The sequence below is a fragment of the Manacus vitellinus genome, unplaced genomic scaffold, assembly GCF_001715985.3.
Source record: "Manacus vitellinus isolate BGI_N305 unplaced genomic scaffold, ASM171598v3 scaffold_11_pilon, whole genome shotgun sequence".
NCBI classification, from domain to species: Eukaryota; Metazoa; Chordata; class Aves; order Passeriformes; family Pipridae; genus Manacus; species Manacus vitellinus.
This window is the reverse complement of record NW_021938895.1, coordinates 20,292,273-20,313,033: the sequence shown is the minus strand read 5'-3', so window position 1 is coordinate 20,313,033 and position 20,761 is coordinate 20,292,273. Positions and strand designations below refer to the sequence as shown.

Genomic DNA, 20,761 nt, shown 5'->3' with positions numbered 1-20,761 from the left:
TCATTCAGAAAGCACTAGTCAAATTTTCCTCATTTTAATTAGAGGCATCACTCTAATCATAGAAAGCAACTGTAAAAACACAGAAAGAAAACAAATCCATGATTACCATCTTGTAGTTTGTGGGTATCGGGCATGGCTCTTTTCTCCAATAAGCCTTTGCCATTAAAAAAGTCAAAGAAATGAGAAGGAAGGTATAAGCTTACTGGAGTCTCAGCTTTCATCTGGGCCCGCAACTTCTCTCTCATTTCTTTCTCATTGAATTTGGCACTTCTTTTTACATAGACTCCTCCATGCTATCAGAGAGAAAAAAAAAAGAAAAGCATTAAATATTTAAGTGTAGTTTAATGTAGAATAGTTGATAGAAGAACAAACAAGACAACAATGACAAGTCACCTTTATGACTCATTGCTGCAAATTGCCCACAAGACATTTTCTCCTAGGATGAAAGCACCTGAAACTAATTTTACACTTGCATGTACTTCAGTTCACAAAATCTGTTTAAATAAAAATCAGATACAAAAAACTCCCAGTGCATAAGACATTTGAAGTGTCTTGTTTAAAGGTGTTAAATAATTAACTGAAGATGTCATTGGAAGTGACCCCAGGGATCTGTCCTTGACAACACTGACATGTAGCTTAATTTGTATATCAAGGGAAAATCACACAAATGAAGTTACTCACATACAAGTACTTACAGGTCAATGCTTTCAATTTTATGCATCTGCTCTTAAATAGTGACTTATGCAAATACTGGAAATGCAAGTATCACACCTCCACATACAAAATTTATGAATAGCACAAATTTAGCTAGCATATGTCTTGAAAACTTCCATGCATTTCTTAGAGAATCAAATTTTCAATAAAGAAGTTACATACAGAGATAACTGAATAAGTAAACCAAAATCTGTAGAAGACAAAGAATTTTATAGAAGTATTTTTACTGAAAACTATTACAAAAAGTTGGACTATGTCCAGGAAGAGATTCACTTTATAACTTGTTGCACACAATCACAAAAACTTCAGTAAAAGGACTACAGTAAAGTACACACAAAGAGAAATTTGCTGTATCATTTCCCTCTTCCACCACTTTGTTTCATCTATGGAGTAAGAGGATTCAAACAAACATGCATCAATATGAACTACTGATACAATAAAGTCTGGAAAAACAAAATTAGCTTCCAAATAACAGAATTTCAGTTTTAAAGTACCTTGTTTTCATGGGTTTTCTAAGGGGTTCCATAGCTTCTTAATATTCTTTTCTGTCCACCTTGCCTATTAGTATTAGATTTTGTCAGACAACTTCTGTCCATTTATGGTTTTACATGCTCAACAGAAAGGTGACAGCAAGATTAAAACTACTAAGAGTTGAATCTCATTTAAATGTCTGATCTCAGGAAAAGATACAGTACACATTGTAGAAACAGGGGCTGTGTGTGGAACTGGCATGGCATGGCCAAAAATAAAGTCTGAGGGGTTAGGAAGAGGTCATGCAAACTACTTTCAGCCTTTGCTTTTCATGGCATGGAGAGATGGCCATGTAGCTGCTTAGACAGTGGTATTTGATGAGACTTTTAAGTTGTCCTCCAAAAGCTGCAGTGAAAAGGAACATGAAAGTCAATGGTGCATTAACTCCATATTACATATTCTGTCCTAACATTATTGTCTGTGGTTCTCTGCCAAGGTGAAGTAGCCAGCTCTAACACTCAGTTGGGCTGCTGTGACTGGCAGGGGACCAAAACCATAAACAGAATTCCCCAGCCCACTGAGTTTGGCCTTTAGCAGGCAGAAGCATGGTATTGGGACCATCCTATAAGCAGTATTAACAGTTCCAGACAGATAACAGCTTGAAGAGAAAAATGTTCCAAAGTTGTGTAGTAAACAGAGAGCTATAAGTTATCTCCACACTCCACTTATAAGACCATTTTTAAGATCTGACACTATTAAAGGGAAGTAGAATTCTTAAGCAGACTTAAGTACAGTTGTATTCTGACACTTACCACAACCACCCCTTTCAGGAAGGGCAAACTCAGTTTGGTATCAGAAATAATGCATCTACTATACAAGACTTCCATGTAATTGGTAAGTCGTCATACTGTGTGAGTTGAGCTAGGTGAGGCTTTGATAAATGGGAAAAGGCTGAAATCAAGGTCTTCCCTTATCAAATTACTAACCAGTTGCAGTGAACTGGAAAAATACTGAACCAACTTCTCCTTGTTTAATTTGTTAACTGGGAGAAATGAAGTTACTACTGTAGAGTTTCCTCAGGGACACCATAACACCAAAGACTCATCTGGTGTCCCACCTCAGATTTCTTAATGCTCAGAAGCAGATTTGTACTTCTGAAGGAAATGAGCATACGGTCACATAAGAACAGACAAAGTATGTAGTGTAAGATCAGCATTTGCTGCACACAACCCAAATACATCACTGTGTCGGGTGCCCCAAGGCTCAGGGTTACAAAGCTAAAGAGAGGCAAGATGCCACACTAACTAAATATGTTGCTAAAATTCAATAACAACCAAAAGGGTGCACAAGCTGATGCTGAATAACAGAAGAGATAAAGACATGCTTCCTGTGTTAAAAAATCAGGTGAACTGCGAGATATCAAAAATATTTATCAAAATATTTATCCCAGCTGCACTGAAATAGGTTCCACCTTATAAATCAGACCTGAAACATAACAGGTTAATTTCAGTGTTTCTTTTCTTTTCTTGCTATTAGATAGCTGCCTCCAAAGAAGAATGCTAGTTATGCCATTGTATATAGCTTGAATTCCCCAATTTGTATTGCATTTCCTTTTCAGTAAGAGATCAAATATATGAACTCCTTTCAAAACAGATTTCTGGAAGTACTGTTTTTAAGGTTATAATTTTTTTCCGCTGTACTTTAAAAGCCCCTCTCTCAGTCAACAATAGATTATGTTTACAAATATACTTCCTTTGTGCCTGAATTTCGCTCTCCTGGACATCCAGACCACGTTTATTTCCAAACAGGATGTTTACCTGAGGTAGGGAATATGAATTCCGTGAGCATGGCGTAATTGTGTGGCTCTGGAAACTTTTAGTGGAGTGTAAGTGACATCACTGACAGAACATCAACAGGAAGGGCAGGAAGTGTTTTATGTTTTTGCACTGTTTGGTGTGATAAAAACAATAAAAATACCTATTAGCTCGCACTGCAGGCCTTCAGCATCCCGTCTCAGTCATTTAAGCACACATGCATCACCACTGCCTTTCAGTTGTGTCACTGAATTAATCATATATATATATATATATATATATAAATAATCACCCCTCACTGAATCTTGTAGAAGCTTTATTTTTTTGAGGAATCCGAAGCTGAATAGATTTTATTTAATATATATGTTTTGATTAGTAATGTAAGCTACATTCAGATTAATTTCCACAGGAACCTTCTTTTAACAGTCAATATACCAGTCAGGAAACTGAGCACGGGATATTCTGGATAGCAAAAGTAATTTTCCAAAATCTTGAAAAAAATAATTTCTGGACACATAGTGATAGTGGATGGAATATACATCCTGTCTGTATTTTAATTAAAGCAGACTTAAATCTCCACCAATGTAATGACTACAGGCAAGGACAAAGAGCAAAATATTTCCATGCAGCAGACTGGTCACTTTAGTGGATGAAAAATGTAGAGAATGACTGGGGACAAGCATTAGACAACTGAAAAGTACATTTTCTCCCAAAGGATACCCCTAGTGAGGTATGACAGGGTCTGACAGCTTGAACTTATTTAGGGGACTGGGACAGCAAACCTACCAACAAAATAAATTGTGAATCATTTTCTTATTTTCTCTAAAGTATATGCTTCTCTAAACATACCAGTTTTAGTAGAGCCAAGATCTATAATCTATTTGTTCTCTAAGACAATCATCCATAAGACAACAAAGATTTTCAACTATCAAGTTGAAAACATTGAATATGATGCCAAAGATGAGGGAAAGAGTAAATTCTCCTCTTCAGACATACACCTCTTCATATATTCCTTTACATACTAATATATAGTTCTAATCATACCGAGCATAGTATTTTCTCAATGTTCCCTGCCCTTTTGGACAGGGCTGACAGTAAGTTCAAACAGTCTAATTCTATTAGAATTATTTTTCTAAGTGATTTTTTTTTGCTTTTCTTTGCCCGGGTGGTGGGGTGGGGGAACAGAAAGCAGATTCATGTTCATCAAACACATAAGAACATACAAAAGACAAAGCAGAAAAATCTTATTGAACAAGCACTTTGGAACAGTTATCCAGAACTCTATTTCTATTCTAACAATGAAGCACCCATCTAAATCCTGAGATAAGTGCTGTAAAGCCATTTCTGATCACCTAGAAAAACAAACCAGTACTTTCAAAAACATCCCCCTCTACATTTTGTTTGTATTTAAAAACAGTCCTGCTTTCAGAAAAAGCAAAGACATGACAAATTCAGAGGATTTTAGGGAGGATTTTAAGTAATCTACACTGCTCTCCACCATTTTAGAGCGAAGATCACATCTACTCAGCATGTTGGTTGTACAATGACCATGGCCCACTGTTTCTTAGTAATTGTGTAGTTTTGAGTCACATCAGGTTGAGATTTCAAACTAAAAGCGACAAGAGGAGCATTATGCAGAAAGAGGAGAAAGAAAAATGTAGTAATAGGATTATTGTTAGACTCAGGTTTTTGCTTAGTTAAAGTCCAAAGCAAAACCATCAACACTTTCACGGGGCTGCCTTTCCTCCACTAAGATCCAATTTTTCTCTTTTATATTGTGCTAAAACCAAACAACTGAAAAATAAATAAGTACAGCACAGAAATGCCAATTTACTCCCAATTTGTAGCATGATACATAGAAAAAAAAAAGTTTGTTTACACCTACTGCTAAGTGGACTTTTGGACTGTAAAAAGAACAAAGTTCTAGAAAATTCTGAAATGCTTCTAACAGACAGTTTTAATTCTAGTAATAAACATCATCCATAAGACGTATTCATTTACTGAGTCTAATAACTGTCTCTCAACTAAGATACACATCTAACTACACTGAGTGAAACCAGCTATTTTCATGTCCAAATAAATAAATGCCAGCTCAGAACTACGTCTTCCCAGCATGCATGGCAAACAGAGGGAAAGTACATCTTACATATTTGACCCACAAACAGCAAGGAAAAGGTGAACAGGCTTACCTGTGAAAAATACCATCCATAGAGCGGAAGCCACTTTAAGCCATCTTTCAGGACATACCGGACATGCCCAAGAGCATTCTGCCTAATTGCCAGCATGTCCGCAATAATCCAATCAACTGCAAAGACAAAAGCCCAAAATACTCAGTTAAATTAGTTCTTAGTTGCTACTGATGAAACACAAAACACATGGTGTACGTATAAATGTCATTAAAGGTTTTTGAACTAGAAGTTCTTGCTCATTAGGGCAAGGCTGGAAAGAGACACAGTAAAGAGACAAGCAGACTTTTTAAACCTATTGAAGTGCTAAGACAAGCAAAAAAAAATACAAACCTGTACACTGATGATTTGATAAATATATTACATTTTCTTTATTTTTTGGCAAATCCCCGTAGATTATTACCTAAAAAAATTAAAAAAATATGCAGTATTACTTTATTATTTATTTTCATTGCATTAGGCAGTGACGACATCCAATGCAGTAATTGGCTATTTACTAGGAAAACTGTCAGCAAGTTAGCACCATCAACAGACAAACACTCTATCACTGTGTCAGGACCCACCACACAGACAACTGACTCATCAACAAAGCTGCAAATATTAATTAATAAGGGCTTAAGAAAGCTATTCTGTTTTTGTGCTTCAGCCCTAGAACTGGATCCATGGAAGCTGACCTTCATCCACAAGATCCCTCCATTAGTATAACTAAAGCTAATAGCCAGGTACAAAATCACCATTTCACTTTATACATCTAATGAATAAGACATGCTTCAGCCAGACACTCACTCTTTATCATCCAATCTAAAATGTTAAGTTTTCCTGGGTTAGATCAATCTCAACCATTTGCCATGATTTTAACAATCAAGAACGAATTAAAAAGCATGAGGTTGAGAGATGTCTTTAAATTGGTCTGTGGCTTCCAGCCAGCATGTTTTCTTATGCTTTTTTCTCTGTTATATTAAAGATACCCTTTAACCTTGTAGTTTCTCACCCTAAGAGGCAACGGCCTCAGTGAAATAACCTTGTGGGAGCAAGACCAGGAAGCAAGATGCTGAAGCAGGAATCCTAGTCACCCTTTTAAAAGGGATTAATTCAATTCCTTTTATATCAAATACAAAATGAAAAATGAATTAATTCTGAACTGAAGAATCAATACAGCTGTTCAATTATCTTTAATAAATATTTTCATTATTTAATGAAGCTTAGTTTTTCCAATAGGTACATTCTAGGCAGAATTTAGCCCTTGCTCTGCCAATACCAGTGGGTGTACTCCTCATTTCTAGAAGTTAGTTGTATCAGATATACACACTACCGCAAAATTAGTCCATTCACCAAAAAAACCAAAGTGCTATTTGGAAGGTTTACCCACTTGTTATCATCACCTCCCTGGTCTGGACAATCTTGGAATTTTATCTGGAAGATCTAATTAACATTCAGATCTTGATTGGTATCATTTAGTATGCTAAGTCTCATATGCTGGTCTCAATCAGCATCTCCAGAAGATCTGCCCGCCTCTTAGTTAACCTGTGATATTGGATGGGTAGTGCCTTGTTTTGTTAATACTAGACAAAAAACCCTCATAAAAGCTGTCTGTTTCACATTCATTCTGTTTCCTCTTTGAATATGCAACCGCACTGTTGACTAAATTTTGTTTCCAAGGCAGAAAGCACATATTGCCAAACTGAGATATTCAGTAAACATGTGAACAAGAGATCATTGAGCATACAGTAAAGAGGACATTACTTATCTGAATTAATTTCCCTTGCCCCCCCCAAAAAAGGAATACAATAATAAATTCTAACTGAACATTATTTGTAACAAGTCAGTTGACACATATATTTTGAACAGTATCCAAGAAATTCAAACAAGATTTTGCTACAGGAGTAGTCTTCTCATTGAAGTTCCAGAATTTATAGCCTTACTGTTGACACTAGGTACCACTGTTCAGTATAAGGTTGACCTTACAGTTCAGGTGCAAAAATTCCACTGAAATAAATCTTGCTATTCTCACAGAGTTAAAGCCTCATTTTCCAAGAGTACACTTTCCCAGCACTGTTACATGTGAGGTCCATAAACACTGTTTGCTTTAATTTCAAGTTAAGACTCCACTATGCCGTTTCTGGCAAAGACTGCTTTAGAGGAAGGGAAAAGGTCCAATACAACAAATTTCTAAACCAGAAGGTCCTGAATGCTATTTAAGCTTTTCTAAAATATATATAAAAAAATAAGAACAAGAGGAAAACAAAATATGCCCTTGACCCCAAGAGCTGCCCCACGCAAGAAACAGGGTTTGAAATGTACAATTTTTAACTTCAACTTGTAAATATTTCCTCTTTCATGTACAAAGTCAAGATCTCAGTGTAATCAGACCCACAATTTAAAGCCTTCAGTTGTGATTATTGCATGAGTAAAAACAAATATAAAGGATCATTCCCTTAAAAAAACATGTATAATGTTGTCTGCCAAATATAACAGTTAATCTGTATTATTTTTTATTTCAATAAGATTGGATCTAGTTCACTTTTAATCCCAAGGAACATTTGCTCATTATTACTGTAAGCAATTTCTGTGTACAACATTATGTTTCACCATAATGGTATGGACCAAAATCTTTTACTCATGGTAAAACACACAGCCATACTGTTGTACAGAATTTTAAAAAAAAAATCTTTTCCTATTTATAATTAGTTCTCATTAAACACACAAAAACTGGACATTTTATTTCAAAGCAAACATAAGAATGAGAAAATCTGGAAGCTCTATTTTGTTTGCTCAGATGGCTCAGCCTAAGAGGATGCAACCGCTTTAACTGCAGCATCATCCACTTCAGCACTGCCTATTTCACTGATCTTGAGAAAAGGCTTATACAGTTCATTAAAGGCCAGCAAATACCTATTCATGTGAGACACTCTCAGCTAGGAATTGAGCCACAAACTTAAGACTGATACTACAAACAGATAAGAATGGCAACTTCAGCCTGCAATCCCAGGAGGCACCTACTCTGTGGGCACCCACACAGCTCTCCTTCTGAGACCCAAGCGTTTTTGCTTTATCAGGTTTCTGAAAATTTTCATCACACACAACAGTGGGGTAACAGTTAGAGCTTTGAATCTTGCAGAAATTTTGTCCTTTTCCCTTTGAGATGATGTCTGAAGAATTCACCTGCTTGTGGATAAGCAGGGGAAGAGTCCTCTCAGGACAGGCCTGCAATTTCTGACAATCTGATGTGTTTAGGTGAACCAGAGCACCTAATGTATATTATAGTTGCAGAAGGAAATGATATAGTACTCTGCTTCGTGGTGTCCAGAAAACCTCTAACTCCCTGCTGTTTTACATAGCTAACTTTGCAGAATTCCTTGCTGCAGAGGCCATGCAGTCTCTGGCTCCTTCTCAGTCTGATGGTGCAGAAGGTATCTGGGGGCCACAGTGAATCACAGAAGAGTCTGAGTTAGAAGGGACAGACAAGGATCATCAAGTCCAACTCTCATGTGAATGGCTCGTATGGGGATTGAACCCACAACCTTGGCTTTATCAGCATCATGCTCCAAGGCAAGCACTTGAGTGATTTATCAGGGACAGCAGGGCAGAAACAAGTGTCCACAGTGCCAGGCTGTATTCAAGCCCCTTTTGAAGCAATCTGAAGAAATCAGAGTGGCTAAAAGACTCCTAGCCCCGCACAGAAGAATAATGCTTCTCTCAGGGTGTGAAGAGCACAAGAGGGGGGGGTAGTCTTCCCCTCTGCAGCCAGCACACCAGCGAAATGGCACAGGATATGCCTGGGATGCAATTTTCAGTTTCAGAAACTAAGTACCTAGCTCTTTATATGTCACAGTATACGTACATACATTCTACCTATCAGCTTAAAGAACTGATAAATGTTCTGTCTGCCACAATGCAGAATGTGAGGATCCTATTCATTTAGAATATAATCTGCTGTGTTAAAAAAAAAAAGGGCAAAATGAAGTCAAGCAAAGAAAACAAGTTAAAAGGAAGAGCAACACATCAAGTCAAAGCAAGCAGAGATCTGAGGGAAAATGTTTAATATGCAGATTTACAGTCTAACATTGCAAATATTACTTGTGTACACAACATTAAAATGCATGCTTTTAGCCATGTTTTGGTTGCTTCACAGCCCACTTCACAATAACAGGTAATACAGTTAGTGTTAATGTGGGTCTTTCAGATCTCTTTACAAAGCAGTGCTGTCAAACTCAATTCAGTGTGATCTCAAATAAAGGAAACTGGATGCTATTAGATCCCCTTCTGAGGGAAGGCTGGTACCCAGCTTCCATGGATGCAATACACCAAGTTGTTCACATGCTCAGCGGGCACAAGACACACCTTGGAGTGTCATGTCCACATGTAGCTCTGATTCACTGGCAGGAGGTTACAAGTTCTCCTGATGAGTGAATTTACTAACTCAGTGATAGGCTGATCTGGTGTGCAAATGGGAGTTCCTGGGTAATCTGATGACATCAGTTTCAGTTTCCCTACCAGCCTCTGCTTCTTCCAGTGCAACATATTCAATTATGGCTGTGCTAATGTGGTAGGTCACGTAGCAATGTAAAACAGTCCTGCATGGTAGCCACACCTGAATAACTCAGAATTTCCAGAGGTTTTCACTGCAACAAGGTGGACACTCCTAATTTGGAGTTCTACTTGCTTATGAAATCTGTACATACCAAAGAAAATTAAATAGATCATTTAATCATGTCCTAGCTATATCATCAGTAAACAGTGCCATGACAAGAATAACTCAAGAGGTAAAAGTAATCACACTATCTGAAGACCTGCTTGTAGGTCAACTGGTGATCACACCAAACTCCTAAGATGATTACTTTAATATTATAATTGGATGTAGTTGATAATGGGAGCAGTTAGAAGCTGATCTGCAAGCAGATCTGGCACTTCTGCTTCTGTAGTAGTAAGGCAAACAACATCTCATCTGATGTCCTATCACATCTACCAGCACACGTTCTCTTGGTTCCTCAGCCTTCTTAACCCTCCTCCCTTCTCTATGCAAAGAAACTAGGTGTGAATTGCAGAATGATGCTTCCTTCTTTGCTGTTACTTCCACAAGACTGATGTGCACTGGGGCACTTGGTGAAGGTGGTGCATTGCAATCAGGAAAAACATCAGTTTCAAGCACAGGCAATAGCAACTAGAAAGGAGGATAAAAGTAGTAGGATAATGGGGAGAACATTCCCTCTTCTGGAGGAAGAGAGGAGAAACAGAATATTCACGACATCAACACTTAAAAACAACCATATAGACTTCATATACTCAGCTGTACTACCCTCATGAGATGCACTTCTCTCCATTTCAGTATTTCTTCCCAATTAACAACAATGCTCTTTGGGACAAGAGCATTCTTGTTAGCTGGGCACTGCTACAACGTGCTTATTAAAATACATAGTATGCTAGGGCGTATGTCTCATCTGTTTGTTACAAACTCGAGATACAATTTTGTGGTGAAGGGGTGGAGCTTGCATCAACCAACCATCAGAACAACCACCCAGTAACAGCTTCTGAAGTCAGCATATTTCCGGTGCAAGCTGACCTCTGCAGGCATCTTAAACAAAGACTAAAAACCTGCCTGATGACACAAGTCCTTTGAGCTTCTAGAGAAAGTACCTCAGACCACAGAATCTATTTACCTGTTTGACAAGGAGCAGGCTCAAGACAGGATACAAACAGGGAACTGACACTTGCTGCTGACAAATTTCTCAGATTTTCAGATGTCCTACTATAAGAATTTAAAATATTTATTTTTAAAGCACTTTTATTCACATTTAACAGATACAGGTTCCACTTGCCTAGAGCATAAGGAATATGAATAGGACAGAAGGGGAAAGACTGTCATGGTTTTAGTTGCATTTTCTCTAGATATGAAAAAAAAAAGTTAATCATTTTTCTAAAAATACCTTTAGGGCACATACAATTTGTAGGTAATGATCATATTATTGCTACACCTCAATCTTTTTAGAGACTATCTGCTCAATACATAATTGCACAAGTCTGAAGTCTTGCTCAGGCTCAGCAGCAAACCATAAAATCATCATGTGACCCATTTTATTAAAGCAGAGTTCACTCAAACATTCTGCAGCTATGGATTTTACTGAGGTTCAGTGAAGAAAACCATTGCTAAGAGACTAAGCTCTGGGAAATATTAAAAGGATTCCTGTATGTAATGTAATGCAATTTTTTTTAAAAATACATCTTTCATTTGATTGAATCAGAGAGCACAGAACTTCAGAAAATACACTTATTGCCATTCTATTTCCTTTTTATAAGAAAACTATATTAGCAACCTATATGGATTATGCAGGAATGAATCATGATGTTAAATATGAAGTATGTACATTTTTGCTTTCATACTAGCTTTTAGTCTCATGGTCTAAATTGACAAATTTTTACCAACATTACATTTCATTCAGTGTTACTAACCTCATGTATTGAAGTCATCTAGTTCTGATGCTGACTACAAAGGTTTTACAGTTTCTGAGCTGAATTAAAGATAATGCGTCCCCGGAATCCTTAAAAAAAATTTTAAAAAGGCATCTGTATAACTTAGATGTTCTAGTCTTGCTAACAGAAAAAAACCCAAGACTTATCAAGAACACGACTTTAGGACTCTGGCATCTAAATTCTGAATAAAACCTATTTTCAGCACCCAAATAATTTACTGATCTTTCTCCAAATGACTTGTTTTTGATTACAATGTAGTTCTATGGCACATACCCACAACTACAATCACTTGGGAAAGTGATTAGAGCATCTAAATAATTTTTATAGTAAATCACCACTAGTTATATTTTTTTAACAATAACTGTACATACTTCAGACATGTACATAGCACATGTGAAAGGAGATTATTTATAAGTTGAGATTTCAACAGGTGTGTTTTTCTGAACATCTGGCATCTTGGTATTACACAAAACCTAATCATGCCTTCCAGCACAAGAGTGGAAGGAAGTATTCCATCTGTTTCAATAGGAGAAAGTCTCCTTTATAAGCCTTTGGCACCTCTGAAGACTTCTTCGCACATATTTTTATAATCTCCTTAAAAGAAAGGCAAAAGCAACCCACATTTAATGTGGCTATTGCTTATTTTATTACGTTTCTGTAGTGGAAAATACAAGATGTCCATGTCCCATCCCATCCATTCTCCCCAGACAGCAGCTACTCTGGTACATTAAGCTCACTCTGGAAATAACCTTTGTGCACCACACATCAGCCAGAAGCAGGAAACCTTGTAACAGTTTGCAGTGTTTCCTCCAGCCAGAACTCTTTATGATAGGAACTTTGCTTCTAAATATCTAGGACTTCAAGGAGAAGTTGTATCTTTACTTGAAATACTCGTACAAGTGTTTTTATCAAGTACAGACTAAACTGGTGTGAAGCTGTCAATAAGTTGACATGAATGGGAAAGGGGATGATTAAGAAAACTCTATGTTCTCTGCTTATAATTGTGGAATAAGATTTTTGAAAGCTTCTCCACGCATCATTTTCACTAAGTATTTAGAATTTAAGCACTATGGACTTTCACAGTGAGGCAAAGGAATCACTACACAGCAAAAGAGAACATGCAAGGAGGTATCTGAGCTAGTGGCAACAATTCTGGCTCCAGAACTGGACACAGTAAACTATATCAGCTCTAAAAAATCACCAGATGAGAATCATGCTAATCTGCTCACCACCACAGCATGTGATTAAGACAGTTCACCTGCAGCTTGCTCAGGAGCATGTACTATGTTTGCTTACTCAAAAAGAAAAATGCATGCCCTCAGATTCCCAAGCAGCCTTAGAAAATGGAACGACTCTTCAAGTCAATCCATAAGTTCTGCAGGAAAAATTACTGCGACTACCACAATACAGTTCAAAGTAACTAGATGGAAAAAAATACTAATTTGGATTATGTGCTAAAATACAGATTTGACCAAATCAGGTGTAGCTAATTTTACATTTAAAAATCAAACAAGCATAAATGCTATGATTTCCTACTCCCACACTGAGGATCTAGTTGTAACAGGGAAATGACAAGTAATATGTGACAGAAATGAAAAGAACAAAAGAAAATTATTTCCCTGATTTTTTTATAGTAAATCCCTTCATAGGATAAATTCAAACTGACAGAAGATAGATTAAAGAGTATTTTTCCCCTGAGAAGATATGCTTCCTCATAATTGTAATGACAAAATCCCTGACATCTGAGCCTACTTTACCTAACACAACTAAAACAGACAAAAAAAAAAAGGATACTCTGTAAGCCTGAAGTAAAAAGTTTGAAATAACTGCACTCAAATGTTTAACTATGAATAGAATCTTCTCTTAGCAAAAACAGCGTCCAATCATAGAGTACTAGGAGAAAAAACAATCTCAATTAACAATCATCCTTACATAAAGTACCTGGACATATTATGTAAGCAGAAAGAAAGGGCATGGAAGATCACTGTAAAACTCCATGGCACAGTATCTACCAAAACACAGTAAAATGCAAAAAGAGGAAAGTGTCAAAAACTCATGCAGGTTAAAAAAAAAAAAGTAATTTAAAAAAATGTGATAAATACAATTTTTATTTCAATGTGTAACAAATTATGTAAAGTTAGAACAAATTATATTAAAAACTTAATACACAAAAAATCTTAAGATACTAAAATTAAAACATTTAAACAGAAAATTTTAAAATCAAACCATGAGATTGCAAAACTTACTGGCCAAAGGAATCAGAATTTATAAGTGCACTCAAACTTGCCCTTTGACTCCTTAGCTTTTCCTACCTGACACATACTTTTTAATACTTTCATACATTCACGTAGCTAACCTAAAAATGTAAACACACATCTTTTAAATTGAGACTCCAATAGATAAGACCAATATGAAATTCAGATTCAGCTGTGACTTCCCAATTAGAAAACATATGCTAGTCAAATCTTCACACAAAGCTCCTAATTTATGAACCCAAACAACAGTTTTGGTTCAGGTAGCTGATACTGGATTTCTATAAAATGCTAACAGACCTCAGTTTTAATTGATTTATTTTATTTTTCATATATCAGGCAGTAAGTGGAGGATAATCAGGATCAGCACGGAATGTGGAATCTCCCCATACTAAATTCTTTCCAGATTGCCCCAAAGCCAAATCTGCAGCACACCGGAACCGTAGCTGGTATCTCATTGTACCAGAGTCCTGAAGGACATAATTTTCACCCTCAGAACTACAACCAAAGGCAGACAGAATAAAAATTAAGATATATGCAAATATCTGGTTTGCGATATCTAAAACAGAAAGAGCACAAAGCTTACATACCTAATGTATCTATTTTTGCTGCCAGCTGAACGTAAAGTCTAAAGTTAGGCATACATCTTAATTTGAAAGTAGCATCCCTTGGGCTTAGCAGGTATCACTTCATTTGTGCTCTAATAACACACAGGACTTTGTTGTATACTATAAAATACATATATGCCTGGAGACAGCTGTGCACTGAAATCGCTAATGAAATGTGACAGGGTAAACCCTTTAAATGGAGCCAGTATCACAGCAGAAAAATTTCACTAGGCTTCTTTCAAAAGTTTACCACATAAACACGATACACTTCACTACACTTCTTTTCAAATTTTGCAGTCCACCAATCCCCAAATTTCTACCCAAGACCTTTACTTCATTATTTCCACCATCACAATTAAATTACAAATTGGAATTATTTCAACCTCTCAAAATGCCTCACAACAGCTAACATTGTTTCACAAAGCAGCAACATGAGCAGGTGCTAACTGGGGTTACTGCTGTAAGTTACAGGAGTTAATAAAGCTCAAGCCCTGGGAGGCTGCTCAGCTCCCACCCGAGCTTAGAGGTTTGCCTTGACGGCAGCTCTGTGCCCTCCTGCTCAGCTCCCACACCGCCCCAGTACCCTCCCACTCTGAGCTGCCACAGAGGGAAGAGGGCTCAGGGAACTCAAGCACAGGTTAATAAACCCAGTCTCATGCCAAAATGCAATGGCCAACACTTTCTTTCCAAACACAACTGAAGAAGGGTTAAAAGTGATATTTCCTTTGGATTTTCCAGTTACGGCATTTGCCTAGGAAGTGGGTCCTCATCTCGAGGAGTCAGACCCTGCCACTCTCATCTACTGACAGAAAGCAGTTCAAAGGCAAACCTTCACCCTGACATGATGAAACCTGGTTATGATGCCTCTGCCATCATGGAGAGGGGAAGAACCAGTTTCCTAAGAGATGACAAACCACCTCACCAACAGCAACCAGAAGCACTTCCCTGTATTATGCTGCCACTTCACTGCTAGACTTGCACTGCCCCTTGCCTTCTCATCTCCACCTTAAGGCCTCACAAATTACCTGTTGGTCGGCTGAACAGCTTCAAAAGGAAAAGCAGGGAGTAAGTAAGGATGATCTTGTCTGGGAAGGTTGCTGTCCTGGGAATAGAGATGGGTACACACACTCACGTCCACTGCCATTTGGCCAATAGCTAGAAGACTAAGCATCTATCCTAGTCTCAGACACCAAGCTCTCCTCACAGATTTCCTAGGAAGCCAAGACATAAGAAAAAAGCCCAGGCTCTACTCCACTGAAAAACACCATCTAGAGTTTAGCAGCATAACATCTCCACAAAGTTTTAGTTTGCTCTAACCCTAAGTAGTTTTCAACCTTGTTGAGACACAGCCACATCAAACCAGGAAGCACACTGCACTGTCTAACAGGGATCTCTTGTATTTTATAAAATAATTGTTAGAAATACTGCAGCTGTGCTAAAAAACCACTGAGGTAGCATCTGATTCTCATGGCCCTTCCAGAATCCCATAATGACAACGAAAAACACAATTTCAAAATGTCTTTAATGAAAACACCAATTCCAAAAAATGCTATTCATCAGGAAGTGGGGATAGGGAACGACAGCTGACACAAGTACTGAACAAAATCCATATGCATTAATTCAATTATGGATTTCATTCAATTGTCAAAATCTTTCAGAAGAAAATGATCCTTTCAGAAGATGTCTGAGTGATGATTTATTATCTCTTCACCGGCATTCCATACAAAACATCAAAAACAATTACAACAGAAAAAGTTAAAGAACATTTAGTCCTCATCTGATCTGAAACGTGCACAAACACAATAGATATTAATTTCATCACCCTGACAGCAACTGGGATAAGATGCTAAGGGTCAGAGAGAGATGAGAGCATTCAGCATAATAAATTAGTCCTTTCAGCTCTTCAGACACCCTAATCGTAGGCATATTTGTAGCCACTCTAGTTTTCACATTCTAGGGAAAGATTCAGCTGTTTATTCTCCGTACAAAATGTAAAAGACCAGACTGCCCTAACACAGTAAAGACAAAAGCAGTAATACCACCACAGTTCATCAGCTGCTTGATAATTTAAAAACTTGGGGCCAAATCAAGTATTAGCACCAGCAAATGCAAGTCCTCCAAAGTGTGTGAATTGCACCTGTTTGTACCAGTTACTGCCTTAGCTCATCACTGATAAAATTAACCTCCTTTGCTCTCTGAGACTTTCTTTACATAGCATTTGATTCACTTTACATAGTGTTCAACCACCATGTATATATTCTTCCTAGAAAACAGCACTGTAGGGTATCTGCAGTTCACAGCAGGACAAGTGGGAAAACACAACTGCATTTGCATCAAAACCAACAAAGGGCCAAAGCAGGGCTGCTCTCTCTATGCCACTTTCCAACAGACAGCATTTACACATTTTCATTACTGTGAGTTTATAATTTTAGAGACTATTGAAGAGCAGTGTCACAATGCCACATATGAATTAATTTCATATATAGTTCCTTAATAAAATTCACGGAAACCCGCTCAACTGTAATTGCACCGACAAATTTACACAGTATTATAGGATTTCACTTTATAGTCGTACTGGCTTTGTCCAATTTACCTCACTTACAGCATTGGGATGCTCTGGTTGCTTTTTGTACTCTAAATACTGGTTCTTCAATTTTCTACAGCCAATTCTTGCGTGCTAGTCAGCAAAAAGGACTATTTTTGGCAAATCATTAACGAATTTTAACATTATTGGAAAACCTAAACTGATGCCAACTTAGCTTGAGTTCTCTCAGGCTTTGTAAAACAAATTGTTTTGGTGGAAGAAAAATGTGTCTGACCCAAAATTTAAAAAGGGAAAGTATTTACAGTATAAGCAAGTAAGAAACTTGTACAGTTACTTTATGAGCCACCATCTAGAACATAAGTACTCAGCTAGGGCTCACAGCAACTATAGATCTGCAATTATTTTAGAACTCAAAAAAAATACTTAAGAGAAAGGGAAATACTCGTATTTCAAAATTTTCTGTCATGCAGATGAGGTTATCATCTTATTTAGTTACATTTCCCAACAGAAGAGATATTGCTAAAAAGATAAAAAGCCTTCCTAGCATGAACTAGAGTTTTAACAAACCTGGCTAAAAACATCCAAGTCAAGAATAATAAAAAAAGAAGAAAAATATGCTTGTGCATACACTCATGAGGGGGAGACAGATTTAGATATTTGATGGACTAATGGCAGATGACAGATAGAAACATCACCTCCTGACAAATACATAGAAAGTAAATATCATGATACAGTAGTAGTTAATTTAGTCAAAAAAATAATCCATGTTTATGATCCAAAACAGCTTTACTCTATTAACACCCATCTCAGATTAATGGGAATTTCAGTAAATTATTTTAAGATTGGACACCTCAAATATCCACAACTGCCTTAGAGCGTTCTTGTATGGAAATGCCACAAATACTCTGGGTGAAAAACCAAAGAATGATAAACAGTACATAAATAAAGATTTTTTATGTACAGTAAGATGGCAACACTGCCAAAAAAAGTCACTTAAGCATCTGTAGAAATCTAATGACTTCAGGGAGACTACGCAACAAGTTCCAGTATTCTGATGGATGAGGTTGTTGGCCTTCCATTTATCAGTTACAAAAAAAAATATCCCCCAAACACTTCGATCTATTGAATAACCTAATAAACCTGAAAGAGACATGGAATTCCTCCCTCTCATGGCTATTACGGTATCTTAATGCTGGTAAAGCCCTACAACTGCCTTTATGAAGCCACTATTCTTGCTAGTTTACTGGAATTAAGTTTAATGATGCTACACTTCTGCATCTAATTATATGCCTTAAAACAGCTCTCAGGTTACCATCCCAATCTCAAACACTCAGGCACATGGTTAACTTTCCACTGTGAGTTTCAAGTTAAGCATGTACAGGGTTTGCAAGAGTAGGTCTGAAAGGACACTCTGTTTCTCCTCCTCAAAGGGGGGGCATCTTCCAGTTAAATGATACATGAATTGTAAGGGTTATACCTCTTACCTCCCTACATATGCACGTACTTTCCAAGTTTTTATTTACCTTCCAGTCTCAGTTACTATTTTGCTTATGACATATGTCTCCTCTTCCATCACCTCTTAACGTCATCTGTTACTTACTGTGACAAAGCATCTCTATTTTAATATTGTCCTAACTGATCACCTGTACAATCTCCCACTATTTTTATGTGTATGAAGTTTATCAATGCAATAAAACAGGTCAACAGATTATGGCTGCCTTTTTGTTTCTTTCGATTAGCATTTTCCTTTCTTTACCTCTATGTCGTAGGCATTTTTTGGATAGAAGTTCTTATAAAAAATTCAAAGTGTTTGCTACTCTCTGCACACCAATCATAGAAAACTAGAGTAGTTTTTCTATTACAATTTATATATTGATTTTTGGTTCTCATTCTTAGATTGGGTTGAATTAAACTACTATTCTGCTACTTTCAGCAGCTAATGACCAAGGTGTACTACTACACATCGAGGTATCTGCACTAAAGACACTACAGAAGGCAGATAAAATGGTAAGTACTTAATCTGTGTGCTACTACTTCCTCTTTCCCTTTTTCTTCTTTTTTTAAAAAAAAGTAACCCAGATGTGTAAAGCACAACACAAGTTAGCTAAGTTGGACAAGACGTAAGGGTGAAGTTACACGAGTTACAAACTGAATCAAAAACCACCACTAAAGGAAGATCTCACTTTGGTTTTGTATCTGTACTATTTACTCTGATGTCAAACCGTGCAGCTCCTGTATCTTTAGCTGGCTTTGGGGGTTTCCATCAAAATCAGTATGAAGCAAGCCCTACAACTGTACTCAAGAGTGGAAATTAGGGAAGATCTAGCCTGATTCTGAAATAAATGCTTTGTTAGGAAGTGGACAAATGCCTTAGCTGTAAACATGGACAAGGCCTTCTTTGTATGAGCTCTGTCACCTGTCAACTTGTGTTGCTATTCTTTACTCTCAAGCACCTAAAGATGACAATAACTTCAAAGAGACTTCTGTATATTCAAAACATTTTGAAAGTCAGGTTTAGGTGCAGGAAGCACCTGTCATTTATGTAATTATTTTTTACATGCAGAATTAAAAGTCTCCTTGCTTACTTTTCAAATTACAGACAAATATGTAACGTCTCAAACACAGCACTTTGTAAGTGAGGTATTATTACTTGAATGCAAATATCCCGCTGGTCACACAAGAGAGGCCTCTAATTGCAACTTATTCACCTGAAACTGAGATCCTGAATAATGACAATCCATGGCTGATCCAAAATTTAAGGGCCAAAGACTGACACGTGGTAGACTGCACAAAAACTGAAAAGCTGTAATAATTTTGAGGTTAAGTAATCTATTTATTAAAAACTTGTACGTGTTTTATGTACAATTATGGTGATAGCTTCCTCATCTGTTGCCAATTTAATACTACAGATGTGCAACACAGGCAACGGGGCTTCAAGTGTGTAAAGGCGGCTGCCACTCAAGTGCTGACAGAGCACGACCAGTGTCGCATCTCTTCCGTTTTCCCGACCTGCAAAACGAACACAACACCAACACTCCGTGAAAAGCATCACCAGCGGAGCAGCGGCGGCTGCGGAACGAGGCGGATCCTCTGCGGACCGGGCACAGGCCGGGGCCGCAACTGCCCGCGGACTCCGCACGACCCGAGAGCGGCACCACCGACCGACGGCCGCTCCTCGGGCCGCCGGAGCCTCCTGCCCTGCTCTGCCCTACCCACCCGGCTCACCTGCACGCCCGTGTAGTTCTCGAAGAAGAAGAGCACCATGCTCTGGTAGATGGTGTACAGCCGGTCGTCCACCTCGCGGTAGAAGCGGGCGGGCAGCACGGCAGAGAGCAGGCGCCAGGCGCCCCATGCCAGCACGTAGGTGGGCGCCGTGCCCATCATGACGGCGGCGGGGCAGCACGTAGCGCATGGAGTAGGTGTGCAGCACCAGCGACAGCAGCATCTTCCCGCTGCCCCCGGCCTCACCGGGACACCCACATGGCGGCGCGCTCACACACGGTCCCGCAGCCGCATCGCCCGCGCGCCGGCCGGGCACACACCGCCAGGCGGGCGGAAGCAGCAGTGGCGGCGACCCGGCCGGCAGAGACAGAGAGAGAGCGCGGCGCGGGAGCGGGCACCGGCTCACAGCTCTCTGCCCGCGCCGCACCATCTTGCCCGCGGAGGCGGAGCCGCCGCCGCAGGAAGGCGGCCCCGCGCCGCG

General features: G+C 38.4%; 1 protein-coding gene across 1 annotated transcript in view; it reads right to left on the bottom strand.

Annotated features, from left to right (window-relative positions):
- Positions 1-20,518, bottom strand: part of AGPAT5 (1-acylglycerol-3-phosphate O-acyltransferase 5) — a 54,381-nt gene extending 33,863 nt beyond the window's left edge. Inside the window, 5 exon segments of the mRNA XM_008925856.4 lie at positions 204-293; positions 5,189-5,304; positions 5,519-5,588; positions 20,284-20,454; positions 20,456-20,518. Of these exon segments, the coding sequence (XP_008924104.3) occupies positions 204-293; positions 5,189-5,304; positions 5,519-5,588; positions 20,284-20,454; positions 20,456-20,503 (495 nt within the window). The 5' untranslated portion in view covers positions 20,504-20,518.
- Positions 20,519-20,761: the final 243 nt, after the last annotated feature.